The sequence below is a fragment of the Trypanosoma rangeli genome (genome assembly GCF_003719475.1).
Source record: "Trypanosoma rangeli strain AM80 chromosome Unknown Tra_15.4_contig_00266, whole genome shotgun sequence".
Classification (NCBI taxonomy): domain Eukaryota; phylum Euglenozoa; class Kinetoplastea; order Trypanosomatida; family Trypanosomatidae; genus Trypanosoma; species Trypanosoma rangeli.
Window position 1 is genome coordinate 11,954 of NW_021706006.1, and position 15,357 is coordinate 27,310.

The 15,357-nt window shown below is 51.3% G+C and overlaps 7 protein-coding genes across 7 annotated transcripts, besides 10 other annotated features; all 7 read right to left on the reverse strand.

Moving 5' to 3' along the window:
* The first annotated feature begins 6 nt into the window (after positions 1-6).
* Positions 7-34: a microsatellite.
* A 387-nt stretch (positions 35-421) lies between these two features.
* Positions 422-439: a microsatellite.
* Positions 440-780: 341 nt separating this feature from the next.
* Positions 781-3,108, reverse strand: TraAM80_06900 (protein kinase; the record flags this gene model as incomplete). The annotated part of the gene is made up of 1 exon (XM_029383722.1): positions 781-3,108. One exon carries the CDS (start codon positions 3,106-3,108, stop codon positions 781-783), a length of 2,328 nt encoding a protein of 775 aa, XP_029236497.1.
* Positions 3,109-3,357: 249 nt separating this feature from the next.
* Positions 3,358-4,371, reverse strand: TraAM80_06901 (uncharacterized protein; the record flags this gene model as incomplete). The annotated part of the gene is made up of 1 exon (XM_029383723.1): positions 3,358-4,371. The coding sequence occupies one exon, from the start codon at positions 4,369-4,371 to the stop codon at positions 3,358-3,360; it is 1,014 nt and encodes a 337-aa protein (XP_029236498.1).
* Positions 4,372-4,506: 135 nt separating this feature from the next.
* Positions 4,507-4,526: a microsatellite.
* Positions 4,527-4,885: 359 nt separating this feature from the next.
* On the reverse strand, positions 4,886-6,364 carry TraAM80_06902 (putative endo-beta-N-acetylglucosaminidase; the record flags this gene model as incomplete). Its single annotated transcript, XM_029383724.1, has 1 exon — positions 4,886-6,364. The coding sequence occupies one exon, from the start codon at positions 6,362-6,364 to the stop codon at positions 4,886-4,888; it is 1,479 nt and encodes a 492-aa protein (XP_029236499.1).
* A 501-nt stretch (positions 6,365-6,865) lies between these two features.
* TraAM80_06903 (vesicle-associated membrane protein) lies at positions 6,866-7,483 on the reverse strand (the record flags this gene model as incomplete). The annotated part of the gene is made up of 1 exon (XM_029383725.1): positions 6,866-7,483. One exon carries the CDS (start codon positions 7,481-7,483, stop codon positions 6,866-6,868), a length of 618 nt encoding a protein of 205 aa, XP_029236500.1.
* A 43-nt stretch (positions 7,484-7,526) lies between these two features.
* Positions 7,527-7,564: a microsatellite.
* A 141-nt stretch (positions 7,565-7,705) lies between these two features.
* Positions 7,706-7,737: a sequence feature (A-rich).
* Positions 7,738-8,287: 550 nt separating this feature from the next.
* On the reverse strand, positions 8,288-10,720 carry TraAM80_06904 (uncharacterized protein; the record flags this gene model as incomplete). The annotated part of the gene is made up of 1 exon (XM_029383726.1): positions 8,288-10,720. One exon carries the CDS (start codon positions 10,718-10,720, stop codon positions 8,288-8,290), a length of 2,433 nt encoding a protein of 810 aa, XP_029236501.1.
* Positions 10,721-11,094: 374 nt separating this feature from the next.
* Positions 11,095-12,006, reverse strand: TraAM80_06905 (uncharacterized protein; the record flags this gene model as incomplete). The annotated part of the gene is made up of 1 exon (XM_029383727.1): positions 11,095-12,006. The coding sequence occupies one exon, from the start codon at positions 12,004-12,006 to the stop codon at positions 11,095-11,097; it is 912 nt and encodes a 303-aa protein (XP_029236502.1).
* Positions 12,007-12,034: 28 nt separating this feature from the next.
* Positions 12,035-12,055: a microsatellite.
* Positions 12,056-12,358: 303 nt separating this feature from the next.
* Positions 12,359-12,379: a microsatellite.
* A 598-nt stretch (positions 12,380-12,977) lies between these two features.
* Positions 12,978-13,004: a microsatellite.
* Positions 13,005-13,359: 355 nt separating this feature from the next.
* Positions 13,360-13,435: a sequence feature (A-rich).
* Positions 13,436-13,583: 148 nt separating this feature from the next.
* TraAM80_06906 (uncharacterized protein) lies at positions 13,584-15,182 on the reverse strand (the record flags this gene model as incomplete). Its single annotated transcript, XM_029383728.1, has 1 exon — positions 13,584-15,182. One exon carries the CDS (start codon positions 15,180-15,182, stop codon positions 13,584-13,586), a length of 1,599 nt encoding a protein of 532 aa, XP_029236503.1.
* Positions 15,183-15,323: 141 nt separating this feature from the next.
* Positions 15,324-15,357: a microsatellite.

The following is a 15,357-nucleotide window of genomic DNA, read 5'->3' on the forward strand; positions in this document are numbered from 1 at the left end:
GGGGGGGAAAGAAGGAAAAAAGAAAGAAAGAGAGCGGTCAAAATAAGCACAGGACAAGTAAAGTACAACCGACAACCGCCCCAGCAAACAGAGGTAACAAAGAAGAAAAAACATTGTGGTGTATATTGCCTTCCTTCCCGCCCTTCCTGTGCAGTTGCGGGATGAAAAGCCCAGGGGACCAGAGCGTGTTATTCCGGGTGCGTAAAAACAAAACAAAAAAAAACAATAAGATAATTTTTTTTAATTATTTTTCCTTTTTTTAAAAAAAAAAAGGAGGGAGGGGGGGTGTCTGCACTATCATTAACATCTTCTGCTTCTTTCCTCTCCCAGAGAAGGTTGCGCGTCCAGCCATATTGATCCCCACCCCTTTCTCCACCTCCCTCCCTCTCTGCCTCGTCACGGCGGCCGCAGTCGTCCCGACAAAAAAAAAAAAAAAAAACNGGAAAGGCCACAGGGAATGGGCCGCAGGTGAGCAATCACGGACCAGAGGCCAAAAATAAAATACAATTTTATCTAAAAACAAAAAAAGGACTAAAAGAAGTCCAACAAAACAAGACCAGAAAGGGTTCCAAACCCGGTCCTTCACAGATCTCCCCTCTCAGCCGCCTCCCCACACTCACACGCATACATACATGGAGGCATGGAAGCAGAAGATCCTACAACAAACCACTGGTTCAACAAGCCTGTAATTTCGAAAAACGAGCTCCAAGAGAAGAAGAAAAGAAAAAAAAGGAGAAAAAAGTACATCCGCGGGCACAAAAGTGCTGAAAGCGTTTATTATCAATTATGACTACTCCCTGATAAGACACCTTTTTTTCTACGCCACGAGTGGGGAATAAACCTTTTCCACAATTTTTCCGGTTTAGTTGGATGGATCTGATAGGTCTCCAAGTGGCGAGCGCAATCCAGCTGGTTTTCATTGCTTACTTTACCGTCGATGTCCATGCCGTTGTCGTTGCTGTTTTTGTCGTTGTTGTTGTTGTTGTTGTTGTTGTTGTTGTTGTTGTTGCCGTTCTTCTTTTTGTCGTTACTGTTGTCACTCGCGCTGTTGGTGGTATCGCTGCTTTGGGCTGTTAGGGTCGAAACGGGGTGAACATTTACAGTGACAGCATGCCTGGGTGTCGTTATGGGCACGTTGGTTAATAATTGACATGGGTTGCCCGACGGCTTTATTAAGGGCGACAAGGCAAATTTAGGGATGCCGACATCGTTGCGCCCAAGTGGAGGGATGCCCGCTATTTCACCTACAGAGCGCTTTTCGAGACCTGGTCGAAGCCATGCAGATTCACCAATGCGTCGCAGCGTCCAGCGGAATTCAGGGTCCTTGCAAAGAAGGCCTCGAATCAACTCCTTAAACTCTGGTGACGAAGAAACCGTGCATGGGGACAATTCTTCAGAGGAATCATGTTCTCTCCTCTGTTCCGTTGCATCCTTGACGTCTTGAGATGTCTCTCTAGTAAGCGTATGGAGCCCATCCATGCATGATAATTCAGAGGCACCAACCTCATTGGAGCCCTTTTTTTGCCTCTCGTCAGGAAAAACAAGCGGACTACTAACAATATGATGCGTCATCTCCTGGTATGTGTGCGCACGAAACGGAAGGAAGCCATACATCAGCTGATACAGCGTGACACCTAGTGCCCATACGTCCACGAGTTCTCCAACTACCTCCGGTTTCCCAAGGCACACCTCGGGAGCCATAAACGCCGGCGTTCCCTCCACACCCCGGACACCATTGGGGGTGCAGATTGCACTCACGCCAAAGTCAGCAAGATATATGTGTTCATTTTCGTCTATCAAAATATTTTCTGGTTTGATGTCCCGATGGAATATACCTCTCGAATGTAGGTGTTTCAAGGCCGAGACTATCTGTGGTGTGTACAGCCGCAGTTGTGCTTCTGGAATGGGCACAACAGTGGTGGGAGTCAAGGCCCGCGCGACGCTACCACGTGAGATGTACTGCAGGATCAAAAAAATGGTCTTGTGGTTCTTGTCAGCAATCACTTCGTAGAGTCGAACGAGATGGGGGTGAGCCACCGCTTTCAGTACTGCAATCTCAGAGCGAATGGCATTCACGCGTCGTCGCTCAAGTTTGTTCCCCAGATTCACCATTTTCATCGCAAACTGCTCCTTTGTTTCGTGGTGCTGCACCAACACAACCTCGCCCGTCGAACCACGGCCAATTTCTCCCAACACCACGTAGTCGTTTATCTTTTTCTTGTGATTCGCGCGGCCTATTACCGTTTTCGCAGTCTCCTTAACGCATGGTTGCACCTCCCTACTTTGGATTGTGGAAATGGAATAGGAAGCACCACGTGATATATACCTGGTGCTTCGCCGGGTTCCCTGTGAGCATGCACTGACTTGCGACGCATCGTCTCTCGGTGGGCATCGCTGCGGTACCATCAGGCTCGGAAAGAACCTGGGGCAGGGCCTCTTAGAGACTGAGACGTTGTATGGTGAGGTTTTGTTGCAATGTGGAGAACTGATGTCTCCGTCGGGTGACATGGTCAAGAAGTCCTGTAACCATGAGCCTCCGCCCCCTTGAGCACTGCAGGAGGAGGTTGTCAAAAGTGTGGACGTTGTTGATGTAACGCTGGGAAAGGAATCAAAATGACTATCCGCTAGAGAGGTTGTGAGATGTGCAGCACTGTCACCGTTGGTGACTTCCATCAAGTCATCATCATCCAAGCGGTGGGGGGAGCCAGTCGGCGACACCATAATACGCATCCCGGGCTCACACGCGCCTGTTAAAATGTTTGATTCCATGCCCATGTTTGAGACTAAGTCATCGTCATCCAGTTTCTCAAGGAGCAGGGTGGCCATTTTTCTAAGTAGATCTTCATACATGTTACACCTTTGACATAGTGCACAACTATTTTCATCTCCTGTCGGTGTATCGGGTTCTGGTGGTTTCTGCTGCTGCGGAATCTCGGCAAGTTCTTTTAAAGAATTGTAGCCAAACGGAAGTAACATTTCCTCCAGCGACGCCTTCAGCCGCTCTTCAAATGGCAATCGCGCCACAAAGCTCTCCACAAAGGTGTGGGTACGATCCACGCCTCCATTGTCGACGACCAAAGGATTCTCTTTTCGTGAGTCCCGCGACATGCTACAATGGTACCAAGGAGGCAGCTCTCAACCCACACAAAACGCAACGTGACGAGCTATAAATGCAGCAGATCGCGTTGAAATCCGCAACAGACGCGCATAAAGAAGCAGAAAGAAGAAAAAAAAAGCGTGAAAAATGGGTGCATCACACAGTGCAGTACAACTGGCAGTCGAGAATCATTTGAATGGATTCGAGGAAGTGGTGGAGTGCAAGTTTCATACACACAGCAACAACAAAAAAAAAAAATTTTACAGCAAAGGAGCCTGTAGCTCTTGCGCTAGAAAATCCTGCAGACCAATACAGCTGCCATCACCCGGCTCCTTCGCCCATGGAGAGGCCGATAACGATGCTGAAGGATGGCCGAGGGTGTCGCGGTAAACAAACAGGGGACGCCGGTGAGTAGAGGAACTGTCCTCATTCTCCACTGCATGACGCAATCTCTTAACGCACTGATGTAGCCGTCCTTCAAAATCGCAGGTATCGTTCCGTAACCTCCGTGAACTGGCAGTCAACTGTTTTTCCTCTGCTTCGTATGGAGGCAACGTTTTGACACCATCCGTCTTTTCTGACCGCGAGGACTGCTGCTGCGCCACAAGTACGTTCATCTCCCGCACCGCTTGCTGCAGATGCGCGATGACGGCATCCCTCGAGAGAATCTCATCTTCATATTGCCGCATGTTAACAACGTTGCGTCGTGTTTTTGGTAAAGCTGCCTCATGTTGAAGGAGATGCCGTTGGACGCGCTCGTGCTCGAGCTCTCGCTCGCTCTCCTCCAGCCGCTTCATGCAGCGTGCCAAATCCTTCTGCAATGCTGACACCTGCTGTTGGGCCCGTTGTGACTCCTCTGAGACACGCTCCAGTCGTACTTCCATAGCAGCATGCTGTTGGTCGTTGGAGTCATTCTGCTCCTGCAGCCGCTGCACCTGCGTCCGCAGGGCCGCTTTCTCCTGTACCCTTTTCCCTTCCACCACCGCGGAGTGTAAGCGCTTTCGTTGTTGATCGCGCAGCATCCCGTGAATCAACAGCTGTTGTGCTTCACACTGACACTTTCCCAGCGCCAGCCACGTCTCGAAGAGGGGCTGGGTAAACAGACTGTGGTAGCTGGACCACACCAAAACTGTTTTCTGCAGAAGCAGCTGATCGGCACGCAACTGAAACAGCTGCTCTTCCCGGTCCTGCAGCAGCTCTGTCAGACTTCGATTGTCTGCCTCTCTCTGAGCACACTGGGAGCGAAGCCTAGAAGCGGCCCCCTGAAGCTCCATGAGATGTGCGGCGGTAACAACTCCCCCTTGCATGGGTAGAGATCTACTGCTCGTCCTGCAATAAGGTTCTCGCTGCTGCACTTACTGCCTTAGAAGCAGCACGGATGTGTCACCCCAACGCGCACGGCACAGTACCCACCACCACCACCGCCACCGCTGCCGCCTCACCCTATATCTCTCTCTTTAAATGTGCCCCCCTCCCCCCCCCCACGACGGCCACGCACCGCCTGAGAAAAGTGTGGGGAGAGTAGTAGTACAACCACGCCACCTCCCCGGCGAAAGAGAGGAGCAGGGAGTGTGAGGAGAGCCTAAATAAAGCAACGCCCATGCGTGCACGCATGCACAAAAAGTGGAAGAGTGCAAGAGCAAAAAGTCGATAGTGGCCACCTCGTACGCATTACCTAACACAATGTCAAAGTAAGGGGGTCCCCAGCACGCCACAAAAAGATTTCATGCCTTCGGTAGCCGTCACACAGATGCGACGTATTACACGCAAAAAAAAAAGGCCTGGAGACTAATCCACAATGTTTCCTGAGAGTAGATTCATCAGGAGCGTGCTCCACTGATCGTAAGCTGCTCCAGGCGAGCAATAATGCAGGCAGTCCGTTGCATTCATCGCCTCATACTTTGGGTGGTACTTACCCATGTGTCCCAGCGGCATGAGATCTGTCATAGGCGCTACATCCAAAATATGTGCTCCCATGTCTTCCCAAAGTGCCTTCGTGTAAGCGTTCCTGTCAGGAATGGCAAACCAGCGATACTTTTTGTACTTTTCTACCTTGTATGCATCCAAGGTCAGCGGGGTCGTAAGTGGTTCGGAGTACTTCCAGCAAAAGGGATGCCCACGAAAGCTTGTACGCCAAATAACAGTTCCCTTGTAGAGGTACCGAATAACGCTGGCGGCGCGCCGCATCAAGCGGTAGTACTGTTCATCTGAAACCTTCCGCCGTTCGTTTGACGGCTGCACCATCCAAGATCCCGAGTTTAGTATAAGAATGGGGTAGCGATGAATGTCCTTCCACCACAAAAAATTCCGAAAGGCGTAATGCCTCATTTCCAGGAATTGATTGGTAAGGAAAAAAATCTTGACAGGATCCTTAACACGTTCTGGGTAGTACCGTTGGCAGATGGCGTGTCCCCTGCATCGGTGACGAGAGCGTGAAGTGCCCTCGCTCTCGTAGATGTCGCCCACGCCACCAAGAAGATAATACAGTGAGGCGTGCCAGTGATCGGTGAGGCTGTCCCCAACCATCATGATGCTGCGCCCACGGAGAGAGCGGCAGAAGAGTTCCTCGTCCCACGGAACAAGCTCACACGCATCCGGCACCCACACGTACTGTGTCTCTTTTCGAACCCCATTAGCCCCAAACGTTTTACGAAATCCCCGCTCGCAGCATCCCAAGACTTTCCCACGCGAAAGATATCGGGGTCCAAGACTGTTGTTGTACACCCACCGCCCTTTTGTGTACAGATGCCGTCGGCAGGGACTCAAAGTGCGACGCATAGGATGATACGGATTATGATAGCGCCGAGGACCATCAGCGTAGTCAAAGTGTGGTTGTTCCTGCCCCTTGTGTGGTCCACGTGGAGAGATAAAGTCTACGATGTTTCCCGATAGGACACCTTCAACCTCCTCTGGCTGCAGCGGTTGATACAGTGTGGTGTTGCGTGCCTGAGACGCAGCGGTCAACAAGGGCGGTGGGCTGAGCATCGGTCTCACCTCCTCCCCCACCTCACCCACGTATCCCCGGAGCAGCAACACAAAGAGTGCCGTTGCAGCCGCAGCCAGCAGCAAAAGCGTGGGGTGCAGTCTCCGTAGGTAGGACCCTCGCTCCCGCATCGTGGGTACCTTCCCTGTTGGCCAGAAGAAAACGCCAACAGCAAAGGCGCGAGGGGAATGTAGTATAGTGACAACAGCAAAGGCAGCGATGAAAGAAGTGGACGGCAACGTAGGTAAGAGTGATAAAGCCTGTAGACCTTCGCAATTTTCCATCTTCGAATCACCGGTCAAAGCAGCCACAACGTCTCTCCAGTAACGAGGTACAGACACCCACAGAAATAGAGAGAAACAAATAAAAAAAAAGGAAAGACGCAAGCAAAAATGAAGATAAAATTAACATAGAAAAAAAAACGACCTTGAGCCTGTGAATTTCAACGTCGGCGTCCCATAGAAGACAGCGCCGGCACAGACGACATGCGGTGGTGCTCCTCACACACATGGAAGCATCCGACCTCTCGTCATCCCCCTTGTTTTTCTTCGACTTCGTTCAGTTCAACTGCTCTTTTTTTTCTTTTTTCTTTTGTCATTATCGGCACGTCATGCCTCTTCAATTCCTTCTTGTCACCCTCACCTTAGTTTTGCTTGTCCGTACTCTCACATATGTGCGGGAAAGAGGAATTCAGCGTTGCAAAAACAACCCGGCAGCGAACGGCCCCTGCAAGGTGGTTAACAACACCACTAACCCACGGCAATGATAAGCGGCAGAGTAATGCCTCACATTACCGAGCAGCACCCCGAGTTTGTCTGCTTTGCTTGCTTGTAAAATGTCTTGCTTGCCATGCCAAGATCCTCGCTCTTGGAGACAAGCTCATCGATCTTCTGGCCGCGCTCAATAATTTGGTCAATGGCATTATACATAACCACCTTGGTGTCCTCGATATCCCGCTTGATCTTAAGAATTTTGTCCTGCTCCTCCGGCTTTTGGTACTTCAGAAGCGTCTCCTCGAGGTACGGCCAGTTCAGGAAGTTGTCGTCCTTGCCATCGACGGTGTCGTACTTGCCGCGAAAGGTCGTCTGAAACTGCTGGGCAAGTTCCGCAAGTAGAGTGAAGGCGACCCGGGAGTTGTACTCGATGTCACTAATGGCGATTGCGACGAGTCCGTCCAGCGTTGCGTAGGCAAAGACAACGTTGCCGTTTTCGGTGATTTGAGTCTTGGCACCCTTCGTTACCCGATTCGCCACCGTGCGGGTGAGAAATACTATAAACTCCCGGGCAGCGTTGCGCTGGAAGAAGCCAAACGAGCTGACATCTACGGCCAGGGAGCAGATGACAGGCTCCTTCTCCACCCCCGCTGGAAACGGCCTTACAATCGACAGGGAATACAGCTTCATTGAACAACACCCCGCGTTTCCTGCTGGTCTCCCAAGTACGGGCTTATCTTCCTCTGCTTATCTTTCTCTCTCTCTCTCTCTGTGAAACTTTGCGGTGTTGCTCCACTTGCTTCGCTGCTCCTCACTTCCTACCACCGCACCCACCAGAGTGTGAAAGGAGAACTATCCGGCAATGGCTCCAGTAGCACGCCCACAGAGACACAGACAGCAGCCAAGCGAGGCAAACACACACACACAAAAAAACAAAACAAAAATGCTCCTGTAAGGGTAAAAAAGATGGAACTTCTCATTTTTTTTTTTCTCTCTCTCTTCACGCCTTTTCTGCGGCGGCTGACGTTCCACAATGTACGTTAGGGACGGCAGTGGCCGCGGGGCCGGCAGTGTCCCTCGCAACTAACCAAAAAAAAAAAAAAAATGGTTATCTCTCCTTGTCCCTCTCTCCTCCGTTCGCTTGTTTTTTCCCTGTTTCTTTTTTTTTTATTGGTTGATTTCTTTGCCTCTACCCTTCCTCCCCGTCACCCCCGTGGCAACACTGGGGCTTCGTTGCAAGCGAAGGAGAATAATACAAAAAAAAAAAAATGGGACACGTGAACACCCATGCTGCCACAGCATAAAAGTAGAGAGATGACAGCCGAAGTACGTGCTACAACGCAACAAAACGGAAAAGGCAACCACCAACGGACAGACGCAGACGCAGACGCACACCTACGAACAAAGGAGGAAGAGGAATAAAATAATAATAAATGGAACTCAAGGGCGTGAGTTATGCAGGTACAGATAGGCATGCATTTACATGCGTGTCCCTCACGACAAGTCCCCATCTCCGGCAATCGTCTGCACCACGGGGTTGAAGTGTGGTGAAATACCCACGCGATCACTATAGTGAAGCAACGCAGGACTATCGTGGGTAGCACGAAGAACCGCATCACTGACTGCGTCTCTCCTAGTTGGCACGGCTAAACGATTTGGTGTGCGTGACAAATGGCGAAAGCGGGCCTCCTCCATGTCCAGTAACTCCAAACGTTTGCGGATGACATCTAGTTCAGAAGGAGGTTCCGGTGAGCCTCGTCGCCTAAAACCATAAAGGCACCTCTCAGTTCCATCTTGTGAAGTTGCAGGAGTCCGCGCCGTCACGGCTACGTGTGCGTTGGGGCTATGGCGCATCATTCTCTCACGAATCCCCCGTTCGTAACGCAGAAGCTCAAGCTCTTTTTGTAGCTGCTCTTTGCGTATTGCCTCGCGCTGCAGGAGCCAGTTGTACTCGTAAAGCGTTTCTGCACGCTCCATTTCGCGTCGTCGCACCTCATACTGCAACTCGGACGATTCACCGCTTAAGAAAAGAAATGATGGTGACTCTGGCTGAAGTGGAATTTTCTCCCACGGTGGAATCGGCAAAGCTTCACCCTGCCTTGCTCTGTCACCGTCAGCCCTCTTGCCGTTATTCCCTCCACATCCTGAAGGATTTCCCTCGCGCGGCTGAGATGGGAGTACAAGGTTGCGGGTGGAATAACCCTGTTGGGGCAAAGTTCCCACGGCGCGCTGCAACGGATCACACAGCAAGCCGTACTCACCATGACAAAAAGGAGACACCTGTCGATGCTCCCTGTCAGAGCCCCCGGCGTCACAACCGCAGTGGCGGCAGCTGAATAGTTGCGGATCGCACGGCGGCGGTTGCAGCAGCTCCCGTGGTGAACGATCGCACAGAAAACCCCCGGCCGGCGCAGGTGATACACTTTTTGCACGTGGTACGATTGCAACTCGAGCTGCGTCTGCCACCTCGTTCGGCTGAAATGTAGAAGAGGTTTGCGTCGATATTTCCCTGGTCTGTGGCTGCGTGACAATATTTTGAATTGAGTGCGGCATAACGCTATCCACCCACTGATTCGGCAGCATCGAGAATGCACGCGGCATGGACGCGCCCATGGCAGGAAATGCGTCTTCACGATTCGAACTGCAATTATCGTCCTCAGTAGGAACCTCATCCGCACGTTGAAACGACGCTGGTGGTGAGTTCCCCGAAGCCGATGCGGAAGTCCTGAAGCGGGCAACAAAGTTATACAGCATCCATATCTCGGGCTGCTCTGGCTTTTTGTCAAGGATGCGGTCAACCAGGTTGCGCATCACCACGTAGCTGGGGGAGTTACGTGGAACACCACGAAGCAGCAACAACTTTGTGGAGTCTTCCGTTACTCCACTGTTTGATATTCGTGAAACCGACATTCCAAGTGCGTCCCGCTCCATCTTTGCCTCCAGTTTGGACCACATGAACACCACCGGATTGTCAGGTTTACTCTCAAGAAGACGCTTCGCCCAGGAACGCATTGCCGTTCTGGCAGGACCCGCCGGGGACACGGAAACAAGACGCTCCTCTGCGGTATCACCAACAGGGGCAAACGTGGGTGTGGCGCTAAGCGCACGACGATAATTTTCCTTTTTTTGGAGCTGTAAACCCGTTTCAGGACCACCTGATTTACCTTGCAGATGGGACCAAAGAAATACCTGTGGGTTGCTTGGACGTTTACTTAACACCAAGTTTGCAAGCCGCAAAAGAACAGTGTAGTGCACTGAGCCTTCCTTCGCGAGGGCGGCAAGTTGGAGGGCCATTACGTCTGGTGCAGGACATTCGACGTCAATAGAGCTGTCTTCAGGTTCTACGACTCCAGCAACGTCAGGAACAGGATTAATTTGGACCCTGTGCTCCACTCCCGTTGAATGGGTACTGTCAACCCGACAGTGTCCATTGTTTGGCGCCTTATAGAGCGACTGGTTCACTGATTCCCCGGCAGCAACATCATGGATGCGTACCACCGGCCTCTTGGCTGCCTCTTCCTCTTCAGCATGCAGCTTGACAAGAGTCTCTTCTTTTTCTTCCAAAGGTGGGGGCGGGGATGGTGGAACATCCTCCTCCTCCTCCTCTTGTTGCCTAATCTGCTTAAGCTCCGATGCCAGTGGGAGCTCCCTACCATCTGGGCGTTTTGGTGTGGCGTCAATAGGAGACACGTAGATGAAAGACAAGGGTCGCACACCCTGTTCCTCCAGTGGAACGTCCATGTCCAGCAGGCCCACCGGTTGCCTTTTCTCATCGCACATAAAGGCTACATAGTTCTTCATGGACGGTATGCCCAACTTCCGCGAAATGTGCGGAAGAACTGTGCGCAGAGCCTTCCCCTCCTCCACCTTCTGCACGACATATTCAGAGGCCTTCAACTTTTTGGCTACAATGTTAAAAAGTGGCATCCGCGCAGCTGTGGAGCGAAGCCTACACCTAATACCCCTGCACCCACCTCTGTTGTTGTTGCCCCTATCTAATGTATCTTTTCCCCTGGTGTTCTCACAGCACTGACTAAAATCAAAGATGGGGAGGACCTCTCACACCGCACCTCTCTCTTCCTCTCCGCTTCTTTTACTCCCTCTCACCCACCAGTATGTGTCAACCACGCTGCACCTGTGTGCATACACACAGACACACACGACATTGGCCCACACAATCACGTAGGCATTTTAGCTAATATCTAAATAAAAGCACGGAAAATAGTAACAAGTTGCACACCACCCATCGAGCACCACAACAAAATAAAAAACATTACTATAGCAAAAAGAAAGTGTTACACCTACGGTAGCTTGTCCTGCAGTGCCTCTCTCCCGGCTTTTGAGTAAAAAGTCAAATCCACCAAAAGCCTGTGAGCAAGAGAGATATCCACGTTGCTGCCTTCAGCCTCTGCATCTGTCTTCTCACAGTCCGAGGGCACGATAAACACAGAGGGGTCCGGTGCAATGGGGACAAAGTTGTAAAAGTCAACCGTGACGACAGTATCCTCCATCAAGCGTTGCAGGTGAGTGTAGTAGGGCTCGTCTGGCATGACCAGTTCGTCAAAGAATGGGCCGCCAAAGTAGCGCCAATTCGGCACAGTGATGGGGGCGTCTGTAAGCTCCTTAAGCGCCTGCTGCTGCCGCCGCGTTTGCACTCGCCAGGGAATACTGAATACAAATTCCTCTACGCTCCCCTTCCTCTCCCCAGGCAGCTTAAAGCTCATGTTACGCACATAGTAGTCCACTTGTTGCAGTGGACCCGTGCTGTCGCGATCGTACCCCGTGTAGCGCAGCACTTCAACACCACGCACAAGACTTGGCTCCGTATGCTTCAGAAACTCGTCGGGGACACCGAAGCTCGCCACATCACCTGTCATCTTGAAGGTGCGACAAAAACTGCCTTTTCCCTCGCGACTCGCGCCGTAGCTGCCCGGGGCGTAGTTCTCCAGTAGGTACCCACGCCGCCGCGCCCCATCGACAATGAAGGAGTATTGGCTTCCAAGGAAAAAGTTATCAATGCGCAACTGTCTTGTCCGGTTGGATACATATATGGCCCCGCTCTGCGCCACAGGAGCAGAGAAGAGAAAGGGAATTGTCGTCCCGGTGGTGACAAAAAAACTCGGGGGAAATGGCACGCGTACGCCCCCCACCACGGACGCACAAGTGAGGAGAGTAACAAGAAGAAGTGTGGAGTGAAGCTTTTTTGACCTCATTTTGCTATGGACCTTTCGAACACGCCGCAAAAAAAAAAAAAAAAAAAAATGGACAGGAGGCAGAGGTACGCACTCATGACGAGAGATGCAGAGAGAACAAAAGGTGGTCGGAGCCATGTTTCACAAGGGCCAACCGACCTGTATTTTTCCTCCTCCTTCTCAGCTCCCAGAATTTAAAAAAAAAAAAATGAATAAATTTCCGCTTCCTTGTACACTGTGATCACCACTACCGGTGTCTTGTATGTGTGTGTGTGTCGCGCCTCGTTGCTCTTAGTTATCAGCATCCCCCAATTAAAAAGGTATGACCATATTAAGTTAGCCCGTCTCACCCCAACAACCTCCCCCCACCCCCCACACACACACAGACACACACCTCAACCCCTCCTGCCTTCTTTTTTGTTTTCGCTTTCTTGTCATCATCATTTTCTTTTCTGCGTGTGGGGTTTGCCTTTTTATGCTCCGTGCATTCCTCGCTGTTTTTGCCTGTTCCCCACCCACCCCCTCAGTTCACGCTTCTGCTCGGCAGGGCACAGTTTTGCCTTTTCCATCCCACCGTCCTCTTCCCTGTTCTCCACCCCACTCACCACCAAGTATATTCCTTTGGTGCACACGCGCACAGAGAGAATGAGAGAAAAAAAGACACAATGGGAACGCGATTAAGTGAATGTAGGAGCACATTACTTGCAATACATTGAAAGCCCGGCCCACCAATTGTCGGCTGCTCTCCCTCGTGTATGTTCCGTTTTCCCTTTGCAAAGGACGGAATCACACAAAGCTCTACAATAAAAATTAAAACCAATTCGTCGGTAGCATACACTCACCTTGTTGTTGTTTTGGTACGCATTCACACGGAGTTTTCTTCACGTCATTGGATCAAAAGAGACAGTGAGAGAACTCCAATGAAAACCATGGCAGGACGGCGCCAGCCAACCACCGCCGTATATCAAATTATCACAACAGTAGCAGCACGTACACACACACACACACACACAGACACATATGTCTGCATGCCCCTCTCTCGGTACACCAATAGCGTTGGGGTTGTCCTGTGTCAGCGGCTTCTCTCCCCATCTTCTTCTCTCGAGATAAAGAATGAACTTAGTTGCCCGATTAAGCTTCATTGATACAGCGGGCAGCAAGGTTCACACACTCAAACGGGCAAAAGGAAAAGCACATGGCAAGAGAAAATGAGGAAAAATGGCTGTGCATAGAGAAACTCCCCCACCCACGCACGCCCCTCTCCAAAGGAAAAAATGAACAAGCACACTGTGTCCCAAAGGAAGCTAAACCTCAGGCAGAAAAAAATGTTACCCGTTTTTCCTGCACCCTTTTATACTTTTTGCCAAAAGTATCACAATAGAAAAAAACAAAAACAAAAACGGAAAAAGAAAAAAAAAAGAAAAAGAAAACAAAAAAACAACAAAACACATCGCAGCAGGTTCAGGAAGCGAAATAAACAAAATTTAAAAAAAAGGAGGTGTCGAAGCGCACAGTGTGTATTGTACCTATAATTTATAAAGGCGTGCAATGCTGTGCAACGATGATAGCAGCAAAGGTGCATGATCGAAAACAACAGTTTAGCAAGGTTTGCCCCTCCCTCTAGTTGGCCCCATGGTGGCGGGTCCCCCACCCTTGGCAATCAACAAGCTCTCCCCAAGCTGGCGAAGAAGGGCAGTGCCATCCTGCCTATCACCGGTAAACCGCATGGTTGTGGATTCCGGCCCCACAGAGCCACCAGCACGGGTATCGCGCAGTACCCCACGAAGGGACCCTGATAGTTGCGCCACATTTGAGATCCCACGAGTGGTTTCATTTTTTCCAAAAGAACTCCCGTTTCTGTCACGCCGGCGTTCTTCATCCCTCGCCTCTTTTTGAGGCCTATTTTGTTGCTGTTGCTGCTTTTGTTGCTGCTGTTGCTGCTTTTGTTGCTGCTGCTGCTTTTGCTGCTGCTGCTGCTTCCGCTTTTGTGGCTGTTGTGGTTGTGGATGTTGGGGTTGTGGCTGTTGTGACCGAGGATTGGTGTTTTTGCTCCACTCCTGTTTTGAATGGGCATTGCTACTCCCAACCTCATCGCGCTGCTGCTGCTCTCTCTGATGATCTGGGTTAGTGGAAAAGAGTGAGAAGATATTTGACACGTTGAAGGGAGCCGAACTTCCGAGCGTTTTCATTGAGGCGTTGCGCGACGGGGTTTCGGCTTGCGCAAGCGGAAAGACGTCGGTCCACCGGTGCGTTTGACCGCGGCGGCAGTCGCCCTTCCGATAGCATGGCTGTTTAGTGTCATCTGCACTGTGGCTAAAGCGGCAGCCCTCACGCGCACATCTGCCGTTAATGTGATCGCCGCACAAATGCGTATCCCAGAGAAATGTTGCCGGCAACTCCGTAGACGTCGCCTTCTTCGTGTCATCTGGTGAACGGCTGACTTCTACCGTGGTTTCGTGCCCCTCCTGCTCCTCCTGTTTTCTCTTTTCTTCTTGCATCGCAAGTGCCACCAGTCGCTCCTCGCTTGCACGAATCAGCGGCGCGAGAGATTCGGTGCGGAGTACCTCCTTCAGCACCTCCATCGCCAACGCGAGGCCGTTGTCGTCCACTTGCTTCTCCGGATCATTAAACGGCACGGGGCAGAGAGCGATATCGGGGTGTGAGCACTTGTCAGGGGAGTCGTCCACAATGATGGTGTTCACGGCATGAAAGCTCTTCGGGTAGGTGTCAAAGATGCGCTGCAGGTTCTTGAGGGTGCGGTACGGCTTCTCCGGCGTTGGCCACATCGTACACGAGTCGCGATAGAGCTTGAAGAGCAGCCTGTCCTGAAAGCCGTCAAACACCTTCTCAATGATAGGGTTGGAGGTGCGCTCTAGTCCGCTAGTCCAAACCGCGACCACGAAGTTGTTCATCACGAAATTGATAAACTCGCGGACCCCGGGACGGTCGACGAAGCTCCCACATCCGCGGGACACCAGGACGCCGTTGAGATCAAGCACCAGCAGAAAGGCGCGTCGGACGCTGCTGAGACGCACGGTGATGTCGTACCCGTGGCGGGTCGCTATGACGATCGTCCCATCGGCCTCGTCAATGCTGAGCACGACACCAATCTCGGAGCGTCCCGTCGAGAGTTGCACCCGGACGTACTGATCCGCCTCGAAGCGCTCAGTCTGGATGTTGTGCGGCGCTGTTTCCATTTGAAGCAATTCCCACCCACACGGCAATGCAGCGCAGGAGCCGAAAAAAAAAGGCAAAAACGTCACACTGACGTACCACAACAACAAATAACTTTAAAAAGCGGCAACCAACAGGCCCAGAAATCCCTCACCTCTCCCCACTATATATATATATATATATATATATATATATATA